The sequence below is a fragment of the Protopterus annectens genome, chromosome 3.part0 (genome assembly GCF_019279795.1).
Source record: "Protopterus annectens isolate FY-2018-M chromosome 3.part0, PAN1.0, whole genome shotgun sequence".
Lineage (NCBI taxonomy): Eukaryota > Metazoa > Chordata > Ceratodontiformes > Protopteridae > Protopterus > Protopterus annectens.
In genome coordinates, this window is record NC_056731.1 from 1611685523 (window position 1) to 1611704320 (window position 18798).

General features: G+C 37.8%; 1 protein-coding gene across 1 annotated transcript in view; it reads right to left on the reverse strand.

Annotated features, from left to right (window-relative positions):
- VPS13B (vacuolar protein sorting 13 homolog B) overlaps positions 1 to 18798 on the reverse strand; it is a 5424989-nt gene that overhangs the window by 2430781 nt on the left and 2975410 nt on the right. Inside the window, exons 28-29 of the mRNA XM_044065647.1 lie at positions 3661 to 3802; positions 324 to 732 (exon numbers count right to left, since the gene is read on the reverse strand). Of these exons, the coding sequence (XP_043921582.1) occupies positions 324 to 732; positions 3661 to 3802 (551 nt within the window). The remainder of the gene's footprint in view (positions 1 to 323; positions 733 to 3660; positions 3803 to 18798) is intronic.

Genomic DNA, 18798 nt, shown 5'->3' on the forward strand with positions numbered 1-18798 from the left:
GCCATTAATTAATACATCTACCCATTTTACTAGTGGATGTTTTTGTTGAAGGTCTACATAACCTTTGGGTTGTGAATGCAGTTTGCTACCACTAATTTAACATAACTTTCAAGTTCAATAGCATGTATGTATTTATGTAAGATCTGTTTTAAGTTATATACATTTGCACACTGCTCACTAGAGAAGACTCATTGGAACATGCTGCACTTGTGCATGCCTACAAGCCAACACCAAAAAACTTTTGAATAAATAACAGAAACAAAAGTATACATTATTCTCTGTAAGCTTAAATATAAAACAAAGTAGATAGTTGTTTACTTTACCATTGTGTTGCTTCTCTTCAGCACTTGGGAAGAAGACTCTGATAACACTCGTGTTCAGGTAAATCAGTGGCATGCTGCGTGAGGTCAATGCATGACTTCTCATGGGCTGCCCAGAAGACTTCCTCTTTTCCTTTTGTCTCCTTGGCACCTTCGCTTGAAATATGCTTGCCATAGTGTTGAGCACAGGAAAATATAAAACTATATCAAATGGCTGTGCAGAAAGTAGGATCTCATGAAGGAACTGGGGAGAACTATCGACCAAACCTTCGGACAACTTGTGCAAACTTCGGGAACCTCGCTCACTTCTTGATGTTAGTTTGTGCCTCACATTTTTTGTCACAGCCTTGGTGTACGTGACTGAAAGAAATCCATGCTGTTGATGTGAACCATCTAAAAGCTTTGCAGCTGCCTGCTCCATGAAAAAAAAGTTAAAAATGTTTCAAATCAACAGCTGTTACAAGTATAACACAAGTGACAGTACTGACTACACTGCATATTGCATGCTATTACTTTACTATAAATACAGCATACACACGGAGCATTAAACATTCAGAATTGACCATCTAAAACATCTTAGTGGATTGGAGAACATAGCTGGGATTCACAGATGTTATGTACACTGCACACCACAAATTAGCACAGGTAGCAGCAATGTCCAAAGTGTCAGTGATTCAGAGATGCACAGAGCATGGCCACACAAGGGTAAAAGTAACTACTTCATGTGCCATCCAGCTGTACCCATTTCACACATATAGTACACATCCAGCCTACACTGAGGTTTAAGCAGAGGGACTTCCCAAAGGATCATCTAGGTAGAAGGTGCACATGTATATAAGGCATTATACGTGATTATCATGCAAGCAGAGAACAGGGCACACATAATGGTGTGACTGTCGTACACTGCAGGTGATGCTGAATATGCCTTTATCTGCAGCCCTAGTCCATGGCAGAGGTGGCAAACAGCAAAGCCCATGCTGAAAATGGAATGCTGTGAAGAACATGTTTGGACACTAAAACAGATGCTTCTGCTTTCTCAACATAGGCAGAGGACAGCAATGCAGACCTAAAACCTGTAAAATCTTCAAAGTATGTGACAAGTTGCACAATACAATACTACAAAAATAGCTGGTTCAGCAGGAAAACATGCTAGTAGAGTCCAGCAGAGAAGCAGTACCAGCAATGGAAAGGCAGGGTGCAGAATCTCAAGATGAACAGACAGAGGCAGGTACAGTACATCATGGCACTAACAAAGAGAAGGTATCTAATCTTCAATCATGGTTCGTGACACACACACTATAAAATGATATATGCATTAAATACACCCAGGCTATGGTCACACATAACCATAACCATGCAGGTTAAGAGACTGACAGGGCACAGTCATCAATATTTGCACAGGTGGGGGACACAGTGAGATGTGAAAGCAACAGTACAATTTATAGTCAGGTCGAAGCAGGTGAATCTGGTATCCATATACTCTGGCAGGAAGTTATGGGGAGTCAGGGATCCTTATCCTCCACTGGTGGACTATAGCATGTGGGATGTACATACCTTGGCCTGCTGGCTGCTGCAGCTGCAATCCTGATGTACCTGAAAGGACAGCTACACAGAAGGTTCTAGGAGAATCAGTTCCATTACACAGGCAGTGAACTGTATCACACTGTGATTTACCAGATATTACTAAGCTGCTGCATTCCTTACTTACATTCAGGAGCTTATCAGCCCAGCTCCCACATCCATGCTACACCCAGGAAGCAGGTCTGCTCCCAATAGACATATTGTGCAAGACTCTCTGTCACACTTAGATCTGACACAGCATACCCATTGTCTCTTTGCCCAAGAGGTACATGCAATATGTGTAGGGAACCTGCAGAAACACCTCTGCCTCCTGGGTGTTGAACATTGCCAACTGCTACCTGTCTCAAGGGCCTTTGCAAAGCCCTATACAACTGGATTACACATTCCAGTAAGTAAAAATGTAGATAATGCAGTGGAAATAATCTACCTACAGCCAATAGCCCTACCCTCACAAATATACAGCTGGGTAAGAGGCCTTTGCAGAGCTCTGCACACCAAACTCCCAAGAACACACTGTAGCAATGGGCACGGCCTCCCTAGACCACTTCCTGCACCTAACTATTGGCCTCGATATTGCTATTCACACCCTGCTACAACCTCTCTTGCCATACCTCACTAGATAAACATGTGGTTATTATATCCCATATGGCATTCTCAAGGTGTTAAATGTCCATGGTGTGCTCCACCACCTCATCAAGATGCAGCAGAGCCACTGCCTTCCCTATCTACCACTTGTCTCTATATATTGCAAATAGGGTTTTCTCCTAGAAAAAAATGACTTCACCTCCCTGCACCTATCTCATCTTATGATTACCCTTGTGTGCTTTCCTCTGTTTGCTATTCTTCCCTTTCATACTTCCCTGTCTCCCCTATGCCAAACCCAATTTATGATGACAAGGGATGGCATTTTGCTGTGCCAACCTTCACTTAGCTATCGGAACAATGCGAGTGACAGGAACTCTGTCTTGCTAGCGTGCCTTGACAGTAATGTCCTGCAAACTGGTCAAGCGTCCTTTTATAGTATTACCCATCCACTGACCCTGACAAGCAGTGTTCTTTCTCATAAAGCAGGAGCTCTCTTTTCCTATGGAGTTCTTTTCTTGATATGCTTATACAATTTAAGTTCTACTGTATATCTGATTAGCCCTGGGGATTCACTGTGCTACAGGCATTAAGTTATTTAGTGCTTGACAGGATGTGCTGCACTAGTCTGTGAATCCCAGCCTCTGTTCTTGGTTTGAATCAGACCCACTGCACATACACAATGGGTCTTTATTTACTTTGAATGTATAAATGTTCTCTTTTGTTCTATTAAAAAAAAAGTTCACCTTAATGAATGCTTCACCAAACATTTTCTTGATGCAGTAAGTAAATTCTTTAACACACAAAAACAAACATTTAAAATACTAGTAAGCAATACATTAAGTTTTAAATTATTAGGCATGCAAAGCTTAAGTCTTATAAAATTTTAAAAAATTTGCATACAGTCATAAATCTTTTATTTTCATATTATTCAAGAGCTATGTAAGAAATGCAAGAGCTTCAATTAATTTGTTTACTAAGCAAGAAAATCATAAAGCAATCAATCTCAATGAAATAAAAAGTGTCACGACACATGCAGTAAGATATAGCAGTATCAGCAGTATTTTTGTATACAGTTTGAAAAGAAAAATCTGGCTTAAAAAGCACCATATTTTAATCAATAAGCAATACAATATTAATTGAAGCTCTTAAGTTAATAATAAAGCAGATTCCTTACAGGAGGATAGAAGCCAGAGAAATGACTGAAAGGTTCCTGCTTGCTGATGGGTCGAACCAATAAGGTGCGTCTGTTCAACTTGTCAGTGCAAGAGAGGAAGACACCTCCAAACTGCCCCAGAGACCAGATGTCTTCCCCAAGGCTTGAGGTGACACAGAGAGGAATGAAATCAAAACATATAAAAGAAATAAGAAAAGCTGTAAGCAAAATATGTTTACAGAGGATTAACCGATTAAGCTGATTTCTGTAATAGCTTTACAAAGCTGCAAGGAAGTCTGCTGCTGGTTTAATGTGGTATGCTGTAAACCAAGTTTATACAGCTTTGTGCATGGCCTTCACCCATTCTGCTAAAGACAAACTTGCTTAAGTTAAGTTTATATTAAGCAAATGTCTACTAACTACATGTATTATACAGCATAGCATAAACCAGAAACAGACTTCAACAAAGTACTTACAGAAGTACTCTACTGCTTAGCACTCTGGGAAATAATTACGCTGAAAGAACTAAATAAGAAAACACAAACAATTCCTCATTAAGATTTTCTTTCATTAAATCAGCAAAAAGCACCAACAAAAATGGAAGAAGATTACAGGAATTAATAACTTGACATGGCCAGTAACAGGAACTTAATGTTTAACATGGAATACAGAAGGAAGCAATGCATTTATATATTTCTGAATTCCTGTAACCTTCATCCTAAGATCAGTCAGAATAAAGAGGAACACGATTAGGCTAGAAAATTATTAATGCTGTATCTGCTGCACAAGGTCTCACCCCAAGTTTTTCTTTGCATTGTAGAAGCAGTCCATCAAACTGTCCTGCCTGCCATCCTTCACCTAGCCTGCAAAACATAATTTCCACCTTACCTCTTCCAGGCAATCTAATCAGTAATACAAACTCTAGATGATATAAATCAAACCATGTGCACATTCTGCAGGAAGATCATGCATAAAAGAAATAACAGTTACATTCTTACCATATCAGTTGATATACAAGCAGTCCCTCTTTGATGGGTCCTTTGGTTGGGTAATTTTTCACCAACTGCAAATTGGCATTTTTTTTACATCAAAATGTTCAGTTCTGTTAGACTTCCAAGATGGCTGAACACTGAGTAGCAGCTTGTTTCTAGCTCTCCCAGTGTGAAAACAGAAACTCAGCAGATAAGGCCAGCAGACTTGTGTTCATGGGTAAATTTCAGTAACTGGCTAGTAAGTACACTGCCTAGGGGCCAGGAATAAAGAAACACAGAAGACTTGGAAAAATCAGCTATAAAAAGTGAAGAAGAAACACTGCCAAGGACAGCTGTTCAGCAAAATGTAATACAACCTTCAGACATGACTTTAAATAACCTACAGGAAGATACAAGACAACTGTATACAGACCTGGTTAAAATAAACCAAACACTGGTACAGTATATCAACACAAACAAAAGGCTGGAACAAATGGAGGAAGCTTTAAACAGATATTCAGATGAGATGATACAGCTGCAAAAATCAGAGGTTGAAATGAAGAAAACCTGGGTGAATATGACACTGCTCATGAAGAGATGTTTCAAAAAATAATAGATTTAGAGGACAGAGCACGTAGGGAAAACTTAAGATTTTCAGCTATACCTGAGAAGCTGGAAGGAACAGACTGCATTAATTTTATGAAATCACAAATAAGCAACTGGATTGATGTTCCACAGCAGGAACTGTTAGTTGAATGGGCACATTGTGTGTATGCTACAAACCCAGCCATAAGAAAGCAACCTAGGCCTATAACAGAAAGGATACAATCCTACCAGCAGAAGGAGTTGATTCTAACAAAACTGTGGAAGAAGGACAAAATACTAAAAGTGGGAGACAGGGAGTGTTTGTGGATAATGATTACTCATTGTATACCAGGCAGAAGAGAAGTAAATTCATTCCACTATTCAGAAAATGTCAAAACGCAGGTGTGAGATTCAAACTGCTGTATCCAGCTGTCTTCAAGGTATTCTTCCCTGAAGGGACAAAATAATTTTTTGATGAAATGCATGGTAAGGAGGAAATACAAAAGTTTGTCCATCAAAAACGGAGCTGTGAAACAGGAGATTCTGCTTCTTGTTCTTCTGATAATAAAGACCACAGAGAGAGACTATCGGTAAAACCTTTTCCAGTATTTCAATAGATGATGTTGGAGAGAAGGAAGGGAGCACAAAAGTTGGCTAGAATAACTGAGAGTACATTGGAAATAAAGCAGAGACAGGATTTGGGTGATGGAGAAGAGCAGTAATAAAATCAGTACCAATGTGGGATTACAATGCAATAATTATATTTACGACATGTGAAAGGACTAGAAAATCTGGAAATATTGGACTTTTTCAAAATTTGTTTGATGTGTGGGGATGATAAAAGTATATACCCTACTGCATGTCATTAATGTTCGGAAAAATGATTTGAGTAGAGAAACACTTTTCTTAATAGTACTGTATTCGTGGTGCATGGTTTTCTTTGCATGCTAATTTTAAGTGTAATGGAGATTGTAAACAGGTGTTTGCTCTCTTTCTCCCCTCTTCTCTTTTTCTTCTTGTACAGTTTTGAGAAATATAGGCAATGCAATGATCAATAAAACAAAGGGAGCATGGTTAAAAAGGCATGACAAAGTTCAAATTAATGTGTTCTTTTCATTCTTGCATGGGGAAATGACTGATTAAAGACCTTTGTTTTAAGTGAGAAAGCAAATAAATGAAAAAGAATTGAATAATATGAGGCTTTTTTTTCTAGCAGCTGTATGTAAGTATACTAAGTAGCATTTGCGCAGCTGGTCTTCTTGTCACCATGGAGACAATCAGATAAACAATAAATGGAGACAGTCTGGTGGAAGGGGATTGGCTAAGGGAAAAAAAGAACAGAGAAATTGGCTAGGACATAATATTCTCTGAAAACAATCTGGAGTTTTCTCAGGTGTGAAAGCTTTAGAGATAATGCAAAACCAATTAGACCTGACTTAACATTTTCTCAGTTTAAAATGCATGGGGATATTAATATAAACATAAAATGCAAGGAGATATTAATATAAACAGGTGATTTTTTTTTCTTTTTCAGCCTTCTCACTTTTTCTTTTTTCAGTTTTAAGAAATGTAGGCACTCTAATGAAAAAAAAAAAAGAAAGGGGAGGAGATGGGGAGAGGGAGGAAGAGTCTGGTTAAGAGTGTGTGACAAAAGAAAAATCAGTGTGCTTTTCCCATGTTTGTTACTCGGTTAAAACCCTAGGCATTATCCAGTAATAAGTTTATTACAAAGCATGTAAATGAAAAAGAATATTGAATATTGTAAGGCTTTTTTTTCTGATAAACAAGGTACCCTTAGCAGTTTTATGTCTGGTTTGCATGTCACTAAAAGACAATTTGATTAAGAGAAATGGCTTAGATAAAGTACTTACTGAAAGCATTCAACTGTTTTCTCAGCTGGGCAAGCTATAAAGACATACAAAATCAAATAGCACTTACTAGTAGCACAGGCTGTACCATGCATCTTAGCATGACTAACCTTTCATTTTGGTTAACTTTAGCCTGTCTTTGTAGCTATCAGCTTAGAACTTATGTTCTTATTAGGAAGCAAAAATTTGAATATTTGAAGATGTACATAGTTTTGTGTGTTATTACGTTAATAGGTTTTAGGAGGGTTTTTTGGCGGGGGGGTTGTTTGTTCTGTTTCAGGGGTTTCAAAAAAAAAGTTATGTAAGATGTGGCATAGGCACAAGTGGATATGACAAGAAGCTACTTATAAAAGATTGATTTGCAGAACAGTATATACGTGTAACATAAAAGTTGGAAATAGACATTTAGCAAAAAAGCAGTTATACATAAAAACTGGTAATAATAACTGTATAAGATATTGATGCTTTCTGTAATGTCTTTCAATCTGAATGGTCTTACAGATAAACATAAAAAGAAAGAGTAGTGAATTATATTTAAAACATTGAGTGTAAACAACTATACTACAGGAGACACACCTGGAAAGAAGTGAACATGTGAATATGATAAAGAAATGTTTTCTGGATGGTTCTTCAGAAAAATATCTGGGGCAGGAAGAGAGGAGTACTTATATTAATTGTAAGAGGAGCTCCAATAGTGATAGAAGAGGGAAACAAAAAAAGATAATACTGGAAGATACACAGTACTAATGGGATACCGGCTAGGGAGGAGGATTACACTGGCATGTATTTACCTCTCCCCTAAAACTGCTATAATGGAGCTTAAGAAAATTCTGGGAGAAAAAATAAGCTTTCAGCAAAGATTATTACTTATAGGTGGAGACTGGAATTTGGTTTGCAACAGTGAATATGTGTCGGGGTGCATAAAAGAGAAAATATAACAAGAGGGTAGATTTTTGAAGAAATTTATGAAAATGTTCGGCATGGAAGATATGAATTCAGTACTGTGAGTTCAGAGTGAATTTGCGTAATACTCACGAGATACAAAAAATGGGCTAGGCTACATAGATTTTATATCTCACAGGAACATGTGCACTTAATTGAAGGTCTTGAAACGTACCCAACTATTTCAGATCATGCTTCAATAATAACAAAAATAAAAACTCAAGGTAATGAAATAAAAATGAGACACTGGCACTTTCCCTCTGTTGGTTGAAAAGAGAAGAATGGATTTCGGAATTCAGATGCTACTAGACAAGACAGAATTTTCTTCTGAAAACATAGCTAGGGAGTGGGATAAAATAAAAGTGGAGTTTAAAACTAGGGTGGAAATAAAAGAAAGAGGGACTGACAAATGTCAAAGTATTGCAAAATAGGTGCAATCTATAAGAACAAGAAAAGGAGTAACTGCAGAAAGCTAAACAGAAAATAAGGAATTACTTCAACAATATGCACAAGTTTAGAAAGACTGCTGTTAAGCAACTGTTTTTTGATATTATTTCTAAAGCACAAAAACTTTTAGCACAACAACTAAGGCATCATAAAGTGGAAAGGGCTGTCACCAAGCTTAGGGAGCCTATAACAAGGAAGATAACAAGAGACACTGTAGAAGTATTAGAAGTATTTCGGAAAGTTTATGAAAGTTTGTATAAAGCAGAGAATATGAAAATCAAGAAAAGGTACAAATGTAAATGTTTATGGAAGAATTAAATATGCCCAGGTTAGAGGTAGATGAGGCTCAATTACTAACATGATGGAAAGGGATGAGATAAAAATGGCTATGGTATAACAAATCTACAGGAAAGTCCTCAGGAAGAGATGGTATTCCTGTGGAAGTTAGGAGGGAAAAAACAGATAAAGACCTGGAAGGTTTTGTTTAACAGTATTTTAACAGGAGGAGAAATACCTGCATCCTAGAAGAAGGCAGTGGTAATTGTAATACCTAAAGAGGGTAAAGAGATACATTGGATCCAGCTTCATACAGGCCCATTTCAATATTAAACCATGACTATAAAGAGTTTATGTCTATAATGTCTCAAAGAATGGCAAAAGTGATACCAAAATTGATAGATATGGATCAGTGTGGTTTTGTGGAGGGAAGACAAACATTTGACGATATTAACAGAACATTGATGATCCAGAGGGAAGCAGAATGGAAGAAAATACCATTTTTATTGGTGGGTCTTGATGCAAAGAAAGCATTTGACAGCGTAGACAGGGACTTCATGAGCATGGCAATGGAAGCATTTGTTTTTCCTGATACAATTATAAGGATGGTTAGAAGACTATATGCGGGATCTGAGGCAATAATTAAGGCGAGTGAGTTCCTATCCAATAATTTCTGCTTGAGTAGGGGAACCAGGCACGGTTGTCCGCTTTCCCCTTTGTTGTTTGCATTATATTTAGTACCACTGGCAAAGAAAATAAGGGATTCAGAAATTCAGGGATATAACTGGTATGGTAATCAGGAAAAGCTGGGTCTATTTACAGTTGATATTATTTTATACATACTAATAACCACAGGAAATGCTGTAATTAATACAAATGTCAAAACTCCACAGCAGTGCGGAAAAGAAAGCCAGTAAAGGACCATATACCTGTAGGCAAAGACAAAGCCAAGCCAAACCAATATGGTATAAAGTTTAATACAAAATATCGGCACCAAATAAGCGCTTTCGTTTCACTCTCGGAAACTTCATCAGATTCTGATGAAGTTTCTGTGGGTGAAACGGAAGCGCTTATTTGGTGTCGATATTTTGTATTAAACTTTATACCATATTATTTTATACATGGCAAAACCAGAAAGGGACATTCCAGCATTGTAGAACATTTTAAGACAGGTTCAAATCTTCTCGGGATACAAAATTAATGAAGCTTAAAACAAAGGCAATAGTGGTAAATTACGTACCCACACACAAATTGGTCCAACAATATCCATATTTATGGGGACATGATAAAATAAAGTACTTAGGAGCAAGGATTAGAAATTACTCATGGCAGCTAAGGATATGTGGGACGAAACTAAACAGAAGATAATACAAAAATTGAGAAACTGGAAGCTTTGTGACATGGATACTAAGATACAAGCCAATAAAATGTTTTTAGTCCCTTTAGTCTTATACACAGGTCAGGCATACTTTTATCAACCAGAGGAAAAGTTGTGGATAGCAATTAAAAAAGAGTTGAAGGATTTTATCTGGGAAGGGAAGACAGCAAGGGTCAAGTGGGATAAGCTGATTCTTGCAACAGAACAAGGCAGACTAGAATTACTCAATTTGAGGGGGTATTTTACAGCAACACAGTTAAGGCCCTTGTACATAGCACAAGCTGAAAACTATAATTCAAAGTGGAAAGGAATGATGCTGATATGGAGGAAGCTCAAGAAATATGGAGAGATTGGGATTTTAGATGCAGACTCAAGGAGAACAACAAAAATCATACAGAGTATTATATTCATAAAACTGCAGGGAGTATTATAAGAACCAAACCAGCACGAGAGTGGAGAATGGGAAGAGGCCAAGAATTTATTTTGACTGCAGGTTAGAGATTTGCCTTCCCAATCAAGGACTGATAGAGTATAGGCAAAGAGAAAGAAATGCGGGTCTCCTGAATGAAAGACCAGCACCAGTAGAGTTTTTAATAGAATCTAGAACTGAAGCTGCTGTTAAAAAAGGAATAATTAGTAAAGCATATAAAATATTGCATGATAATTATAAGAATCAACCAGAGGAATTTAGAAAGGATTGGGAAGAGAGACTGGATAAGCAATTCACAAAGAGACAATGGGAGTATATATGTGCATCTTCCAAAGATTCAACAAAGTCTAGAACATTTAGGAGCTTTGCCTGGAAGTGTTTACATAGGCATTTTTATACCCCCAAGTAGACTCAAAAGAATTTTCCCTTAGGTGGATAGTAAATGTTGGCGGTGTGACAGGCAAGAAAGAGGTGGCTGGGGACATATTTTCTGGGAATGTAATGAGCTGTCAGACTTTATGGATTCCCTACAGACTGCTCTGTCAGAGATGCTGGGTGGGAGTGATTTGGGAGATGATTTTTTTTTAATTATGATATAGAATCGGAATTGCCTAGACATAGTAATGCCTTGCTGAGTCTAATTATGATGGCTGCCAAAAAAGGAATTACTAGGAAAATGGAAATCAAAGTCTAGACCAACCTTTCTTAGTGAATATAGTAACAGAGATAAAACAACTGGAATCGGGATCTTTAGAAAATGGAGGGAGCAAACTACATAGGAAAAAATGGGAATTGTGGGAACAATATATGCAGATCAAGAACAAGGTTTAAGAGGCAGTATTTGAATGAGCCATATAATGCTTAACTGACAATGACTGGATAAATTACAAGAGATGTATAATGTTTGCAACTACAGTTGTTTCATTGGTGTCTGTGATTTATACTGTTTGCAACTAAAGTGGCGCCATGTTGTTTGTTTTTCATTTGTATAAATTTAAAATTGCCTATGTCATGTGTGAAAATTTTATAAAAATGTTTGTTGGGGGGAAAAATTAAGTTCTGTGATACCTGCATACCAGTCCGATGTACTAAACGTACAATTTGCAATACACATTAGCACACTCACCCAGAGTTTATCAGTTTGGCCTGCACACACTAGCAAATCAATAAATGACTAGAATTAATAAGATCTGACACACTTACTAAACAAGTAAAACAGAAATAAAACCATTCATCCACAGAGGGATGGCAGAATGGTATCCTTGACCCATTATGGAAAGCCTCTACTAGATCAAGCGTCAGAGTGAGAAGGTAACTGATACAGCTAACTACTAGGATCCTTCATGCTCTATTTTCGACTAAATTCAAAACAGTCCTGTGCAACAGAAGCAGCTACAGGATCAAGCCGTGCCCACACTTGATTGTAACCCAAAGGTCAGACTTCCCTAGAGTAGTCCATGTCCCACAGTCACAGTCCAGATAATGTCTGGTGAAGATGAGTTCTGAGAAATAACTGGCCATAACAATACAAAATCATTCTTAAATAAAGCACCCAGAGGTAACAGCTCCTTCCTTGGGTGGGTGTGGACCATAGCAATTGCATATGGATGGCTGGATGACTTATATAAAAAATAATGCAGATGACAATCTACCTGGAAACGTTTTGCTTGTGAACAGCAAGCCTTTCTCTACATACAGCAAAGAACAACAACTGGTAAGTTTTTATAATCTCATCCTCGTTAGGTAGCAGCTAAGTTGGCAGGACAAATCCAGGGTATACCTTACATCCGTCCCTGATTTTAAGGGATGTTCATAATTTGGGTTCAGAATTTCACTATGTCCCTCTTAAAAAGTGTTTTTTTTTTTTTTTTTGAGAAACTGGTAATTTACAATCAACAAATAATGACAGCTGCTATAGTTAAAATTTATTTTAATTTATATACACTTATTACTTTGTCAACTTTAAAAAGTGCCATTAGTTTAAAGCCTGTGTTCCTGATTAAAGAGATAAGAGGTTCACCTAAAATCCAGGGTGTGAAGGGATATTGTTACCTGGATTACCGCCACCACAAACAACATAAGGAGGTTAACAGAACAGTTCAGGAAATGTTTGAACCCACCTTTATGGGGAAGTTTAGATCCCTCCTCAGGGGAAACTCTGTACCTTGTGAAATACTAGATACAGTTTCCCATAAGGTAGAACCTCAAACTCTGAAATGCATAGTAGAGATGTTACAGTCACATGAACAGTCTCATGAAAGATCGAAATTTCAAATCTCCTGAATTAGCAAACGGAACTAGCTGACAGGTGAACCTATTTATCATGAAGTTCAAGTCTCATGGAGTACAGGCTTATCAGCTGGGAAGACAGATATAACACTTTTTTTTTTTTTTTTAAACATGTACCCAAAATCACCATGGACATCATGTTACAATCATATAATTACTGAATTTAAATATGATTTTTTCTTTTTTCATAAACTTTTCAACATTACAAAGCACTGGCTTTTTTCTAACCAATAAACTTGCTTGACATTTGCTACTCTTATTTTCATGTTATTTTCAATTTCTCGCCAATATCTCTTTTCCCCATCTCTCTAGTTCCACACATTTTATATATATATATATATATATATATATATATATATATATATATATATATATATATATACATAAACACATACATACAACACACACACACACACACATATATATATATATCTATATATATATCTATCTATCTCTCTCTCTCTCTATATATATATATATATATATATATATATATATATATATACACACACACACACAGTTCTTTCTCCTATCTAACAAGAATCCTCCTCCAATTGGTTTATAATACCTATCACATCTTTCAAGGTCAGCCTAAGCCTTGCTTTCCATTTCCTAGTTATTGTGTTTTTTTAGCTGCTAACCTAATTAAAGTTTAACAAGGCCTTCTTGTGTCCTGACATTCTACTTGACCAACTAGAGTTTGACCACAGTCCTATCATCCACAACATAATGATGTATGCCAACACAATTATAATAACTTCCAGCTGAACCAATAAAAAAGGTTTAACAGTTGCAAGAACTTACACTTATCAGTAACATTTGTAGGTTCATAAAGCAGTATTAATCTAAACATCACGGAATACCAATTTAAATTTGCAATTAGCAACCTACCCACCTTACCAATAAGTGCACCTAAAACTTATTTATTAGGATTTTTAATCACTAAAACAGTCCCAAAAATAAAGCAGTCACAAACAACCAAAATATTTATCCACTCTACAATACCTGAAATTGGGGCCTTTGTAAGTTTGTCAATTATCTAGTGTCAGCTAAACAAAGTACAGCAAAATGAATAAATAAACACCATTGTAGTGCAACAAGTCCACATATACACCATTCTTTATAATATTAGGAAAGGTATCAGTAAAGTTATCCCTTTCCTTTTGTTCAAGAATCTTTTGGTGATTACGTTATTTTCTGCTTACTATATCCATTACCTAACATATAGGACTTAATATTACATCATGGGTCACAATCACCTTCAGCAGAGCCTTAATTTACCAATAGATTAACAGAAGTTCTCATTAGGTAGGACATTCTCAGCCTTAGCACCCTTACAAGGAATCTTAGCCAGCTATATGTGTTGTAAGTCAGATAGTTGTTGAACACTCTCAGTAACTATAACTACAAGTACAGTATTAGTGGAATCAGTAGCAATGGGATGAGAAATATCAATAGAGAATGGGGGAAATCTGGCCACAGATATCCAGACGCTTTACATTTAGTACATGGCAATGCATACACCTTCAGATTGTGTCTTAACTTCTCATAGTGAATATATCATTGGTTAGAACCAGCATTAATGAGATGTGGTAAGGAGTCACAATAAAAGCAGCACGTTTGCCCATAGTATTTTCACAGTTCTTCTATGACCATGAACTGTAACAAAACAACATAAAATTAACTACTGCACCATTAACAATATCAAAAAACACCTATACATTCCACCCCCCCCCAAATCCAAAGACTATGGTCATCATAAACTTGAGATATATAATGTAGTGTAGTACACAAAGTTTGAAAAAATAAATGGGTGTCATCGTCACAAAGTTCACCAGTACACAACCGCAAGTCAGCTGCCTATTAAACTACATATTTTTGGCAACAGCAATATGCATGTTCCCATGATAGTCTGTTTTTTTCCCCTTTCATCAAAGAATAAAATGAATTTCTCTGCCTGAGGCAGTGTTTCAAAAATAAGTTTGCCAAAATGTTCAGATACCAGTTGAAAAATGTAAATACATCCTATAGAAAAAAACCCAGGGAAGCAATCTCACCACCCAAACAGCATATCTATTGCAAATGCATTCTTGTAAACATAACAGGCAAATTACAAGCTTATTTGACAACTTTTTGGGGATTCAGCAAGACCTGGAACAGGTTAGTGAATATGTTTTGTCCCCAAACCATTCTGCAGCATTTGCTAGTGTTTACAGATGCAGAAAAAGCAGCATCAGGTTGTTTTACTTCCATGGCCATGGAGTCCAAAACAAAAGCTATTTTTACCAGAAGTGATTTCATCATTTGGCAACCTGCACCATTCTAAAGTGCCTACCCATAAATACTCCATATCTTCTGCATGGTCTTCCTCAGAAATCAAAGTTTTATCATTCAAATCTTTAGTAGATACTTTAGTAATATGGAAACTAGCAAAACGATCAATCATACGTGACATAATACCATTTAATAGTCGAATTTCACCAGTCCAAAGAGGAGTAGAGAGAGGGTTCTACAGTCTCCTGAACAGCAGCATTCTCCTGTACAGCATTAACCTCTATACCAAGAAGTGATGCAATCAGAACAGAGTAGTGGAAGCTCCCAAGTGCCCTGGACAAACTTCTCCATGTTAGTATGTATACCACCTTGGGTTTTTCTCCTGTAAAGAAGCGACTAGTCTACTGGGACAAACCCTATCAACAAAGTGTAAACATTACAAAACAAAATACCTTAGCACTTTGGCTTCACTGGCAAACAACACAACAGGGGTGACAGGAATTAATGTACTTTTATCTCCTTTGGATGAAGAGGAGGATGAGGCTGGAAAGTAATCCAATTTAGGTTGGGTACAAGCAGCATATATTTCTGCATTAAAATCCTGATCTATATGGACTGCAAGAAGATGGAAAGATCAGCCAGTGAACTAAGGACTTGTGCTTGATTAGAAAACTATGTTACCAAACCCAACTAGATTTACCAGATAAAGTCAAGCAAAATTGTTAAACTCTGAATTAGAACAGTTATCTCATAAGAAAATTAGACTGGAATGAGATATGGAGTATTACAAGAACAAAGCTGCATTTCTCTTTAAAAAGATCTACAGTAGGAATGATGTAAGATGTACTAATGGGATCACCATCAGGGCTTGTAACTCAGGAACTCTTCGGGCAGAACTAAGAGTAACCAATAAGTCCATTTTCCAGGTACAGAATTTTAGTGAAGCTGAAGCTGCTGGTTCAAAATTTGGGAAAGATTTTCCAGAACAAAGTTGAGCTCCCACAGAGGTGGCACAACCTTCCTAAGAGGTATCAGGTGAAAGACACCTTTTAAAACGTGTTTTACTTCCATTCTGGAAAGAACTGTGGATTTAAAGACAGGCAAGCAGAAACAACAACAAGTGGGCCTTGATGGAGGAATAGGCCAGACCACTTTTGAGTAAATCACACGTGTATGACAGACCAGTAGGTATTACCACCTGATAGGAGTCCTCATTCTTCTTGTGACACCATACTGAAAATCTTTTCTACTTGGAGAAGTAAGATTTTCAAGAGGTATTTGTTTGCATCCTGGAATACCTAAAGCAAGCCCTCTGAAGACTGGTGTCTGAAACAGCCTACAGTTTGGGGTGAATAAGAGAACCCTTGTATGCACGTCCACTTTGTGGGGTAATTTGAAATGACTGCAACTGGCCAGATAGCGTAGATGGGGGAACCAATGCTGCCTGGGAAAAAAAGGGAGTCACTAGCAAAATTTCAGACTTGTCTCTCTAATCTTTAGAAGAACCTTGGGGATCAGTGTTAGGATGGAAAGCCTTAGGGAATCTTACCACCAGTTGAAAGACATGGTATCTGTTTTTCAGGCCTGATGGACAAGGGATTTTGGAACAGAACAGTCTCAGTTTTCTGTTCTGGTCAGAGGCAAAAAGATCTATTGGAGGTGTACCCAACTTGTAAACTATGTCCAGAAAGCCATTCATGAGGGTCTTTCCAGAATCTGTTGAGGTATCCTTCCATTGCAAAGGATCATGGGTTTGTGCCCCTGTCGAACCAATTTGAACAGCATTTTCTGTGGTTGTAAAATCCAATCCAGGAGTAGCAGTCCTTCTCCCTTTCTGAGCAGCAGTAGGCAGATGTTGGTTTGGTATCACTGGGACTGATCTTCCTGAGGGCTCTCTTATCCTCTGCTCTCCTTGCCAAGGTGGTTCATATATAGAGAGGGCCTCCTTCACTTCTTGTTTACAGGCATCAACCAAAAAACACACAATGTCCCGTGCTGTAGCCAAAGTTTACCAGTCCATATAGGACTTGTTTACAGGCATACTTGTCTGAGGCTACAGAATGCCAGGTGATGGAGACAGTGCTGAGGTCATGGTTGCATATGATCTTGTAGCGCAATTTGGATCATCCTTTCGGCCTATTTCCAAACTACAGCTCTCCAAAAAAGATGGTCTTTTGGTATTCGACCCACTGTCATGCATGAGACATGACCCAACCACAACATGCACCTCTGTATTCAGGGTGACCATGGAGGTGGTGTCTGTTCTCTCAAGCACTGTGCTGTTGGGGATCTTGACCTGCCATGACATACCGAGTAAACTTAAAGGAGAGTGCATATGTAATACACTGAGCCACTGCTCTTGTGTGGAAGGCAAAGTCCATGTCTGAATGTCATAGAGTGATGTGCTGAAAACAGAGACTGTGTAAATGTATAAACCTGCATCTTGGTGTGCACAGTAATCTTATTTGCAGCCCACACACTCTTCATCAGCCTGGAAAGCATTGTGGTGGCTTTTCCAATGCACTTTTTGACCTCCCTATCAAGCGATAATTTGTCTGAGATCATAGAGCCTAGGTACACAAACTCATGGACAAACTCCATGACATAGCTGCTCACCCTGATAGATGGTTCATTGCCACATTACAGCCAACCACCTAGGTCTTCTTTAAACTGATTATGAGGCCAAATTCCATACACGCATCTGCAAAGCGAGTAATAAGTAACTGAAGTTCCTACTTAGTGTGAGCAGCAATAGCTGACATCAGTAAACAGGAACTCCTTCAGACATTTCCTAAGCAGCCTGGTCTTCGATCTAAACCTCGACAATTAGAAAAGGTTGCCATTCATTCTGGTTCAGAAAATGACACCCTCTGTAGCAGTCCTGAAAGCAAAGTTCGACAGAACTGAAAAGAAAATACCGGATAATACTGGAGCCAGTATACACCCCTGCTTTCCTCCACTGAGAATCTCAAAAGGTTTGGCTGTGGATCTGTCATACAGGATTGTCGCCTTCATGGAAGGCCCTGGTAATGCTAAGCAGTGTTGGAGAACAGCTGATCTTTGCCAGAATTGCAAACAGATAATTCCTACTGACAAAGTTGAATGCTTTGTTCAGATCAATGAAGGCAATATACAGAGGTCGGCTCTACTCCCTGCACTTTTCTTCTAGTTGCCTAACAGAAAAAACAATGTCTATAGTAGACAGTTCAGCTTTGAACCCAAACTGAGACTTGGAGTAAACTCTCTCTGCAAGAACGTGGAGCCTCCTCAGAACAACACATGCAAACAGCTTCCCCACGGTACTGAAAACGGAGATGGTGTAATAGTTGTTATGATAAATTTTGTCACCCTTATTTTTACAGATAGCAACTATGTTAGCAACCCCCATATCTTGCGGTAGACTGCCTTCCCTCCAGCAGTGGCAAACTGTTGCATGTGGCTCTGAGATTAGGGTGCCATTTGCACATTTAAGGCTTTTTGAGGGAATACCATCTTTAAAAAAATAAAATAAAAAAACATTGGCAGTATTAAGTTCCACGAAATGGATTTATTAGCCCAAAAAGACAAGTGAAGTAAGTGCTTTCATCTTGCTTCAATGAACAAAACTTCCTCAGACAAAAAACTCATCAAAAACACATCCACTTGAATCAATTGAGAAAATCACATGACCATGTTAATTAAGACTTAAAAGGTATACTC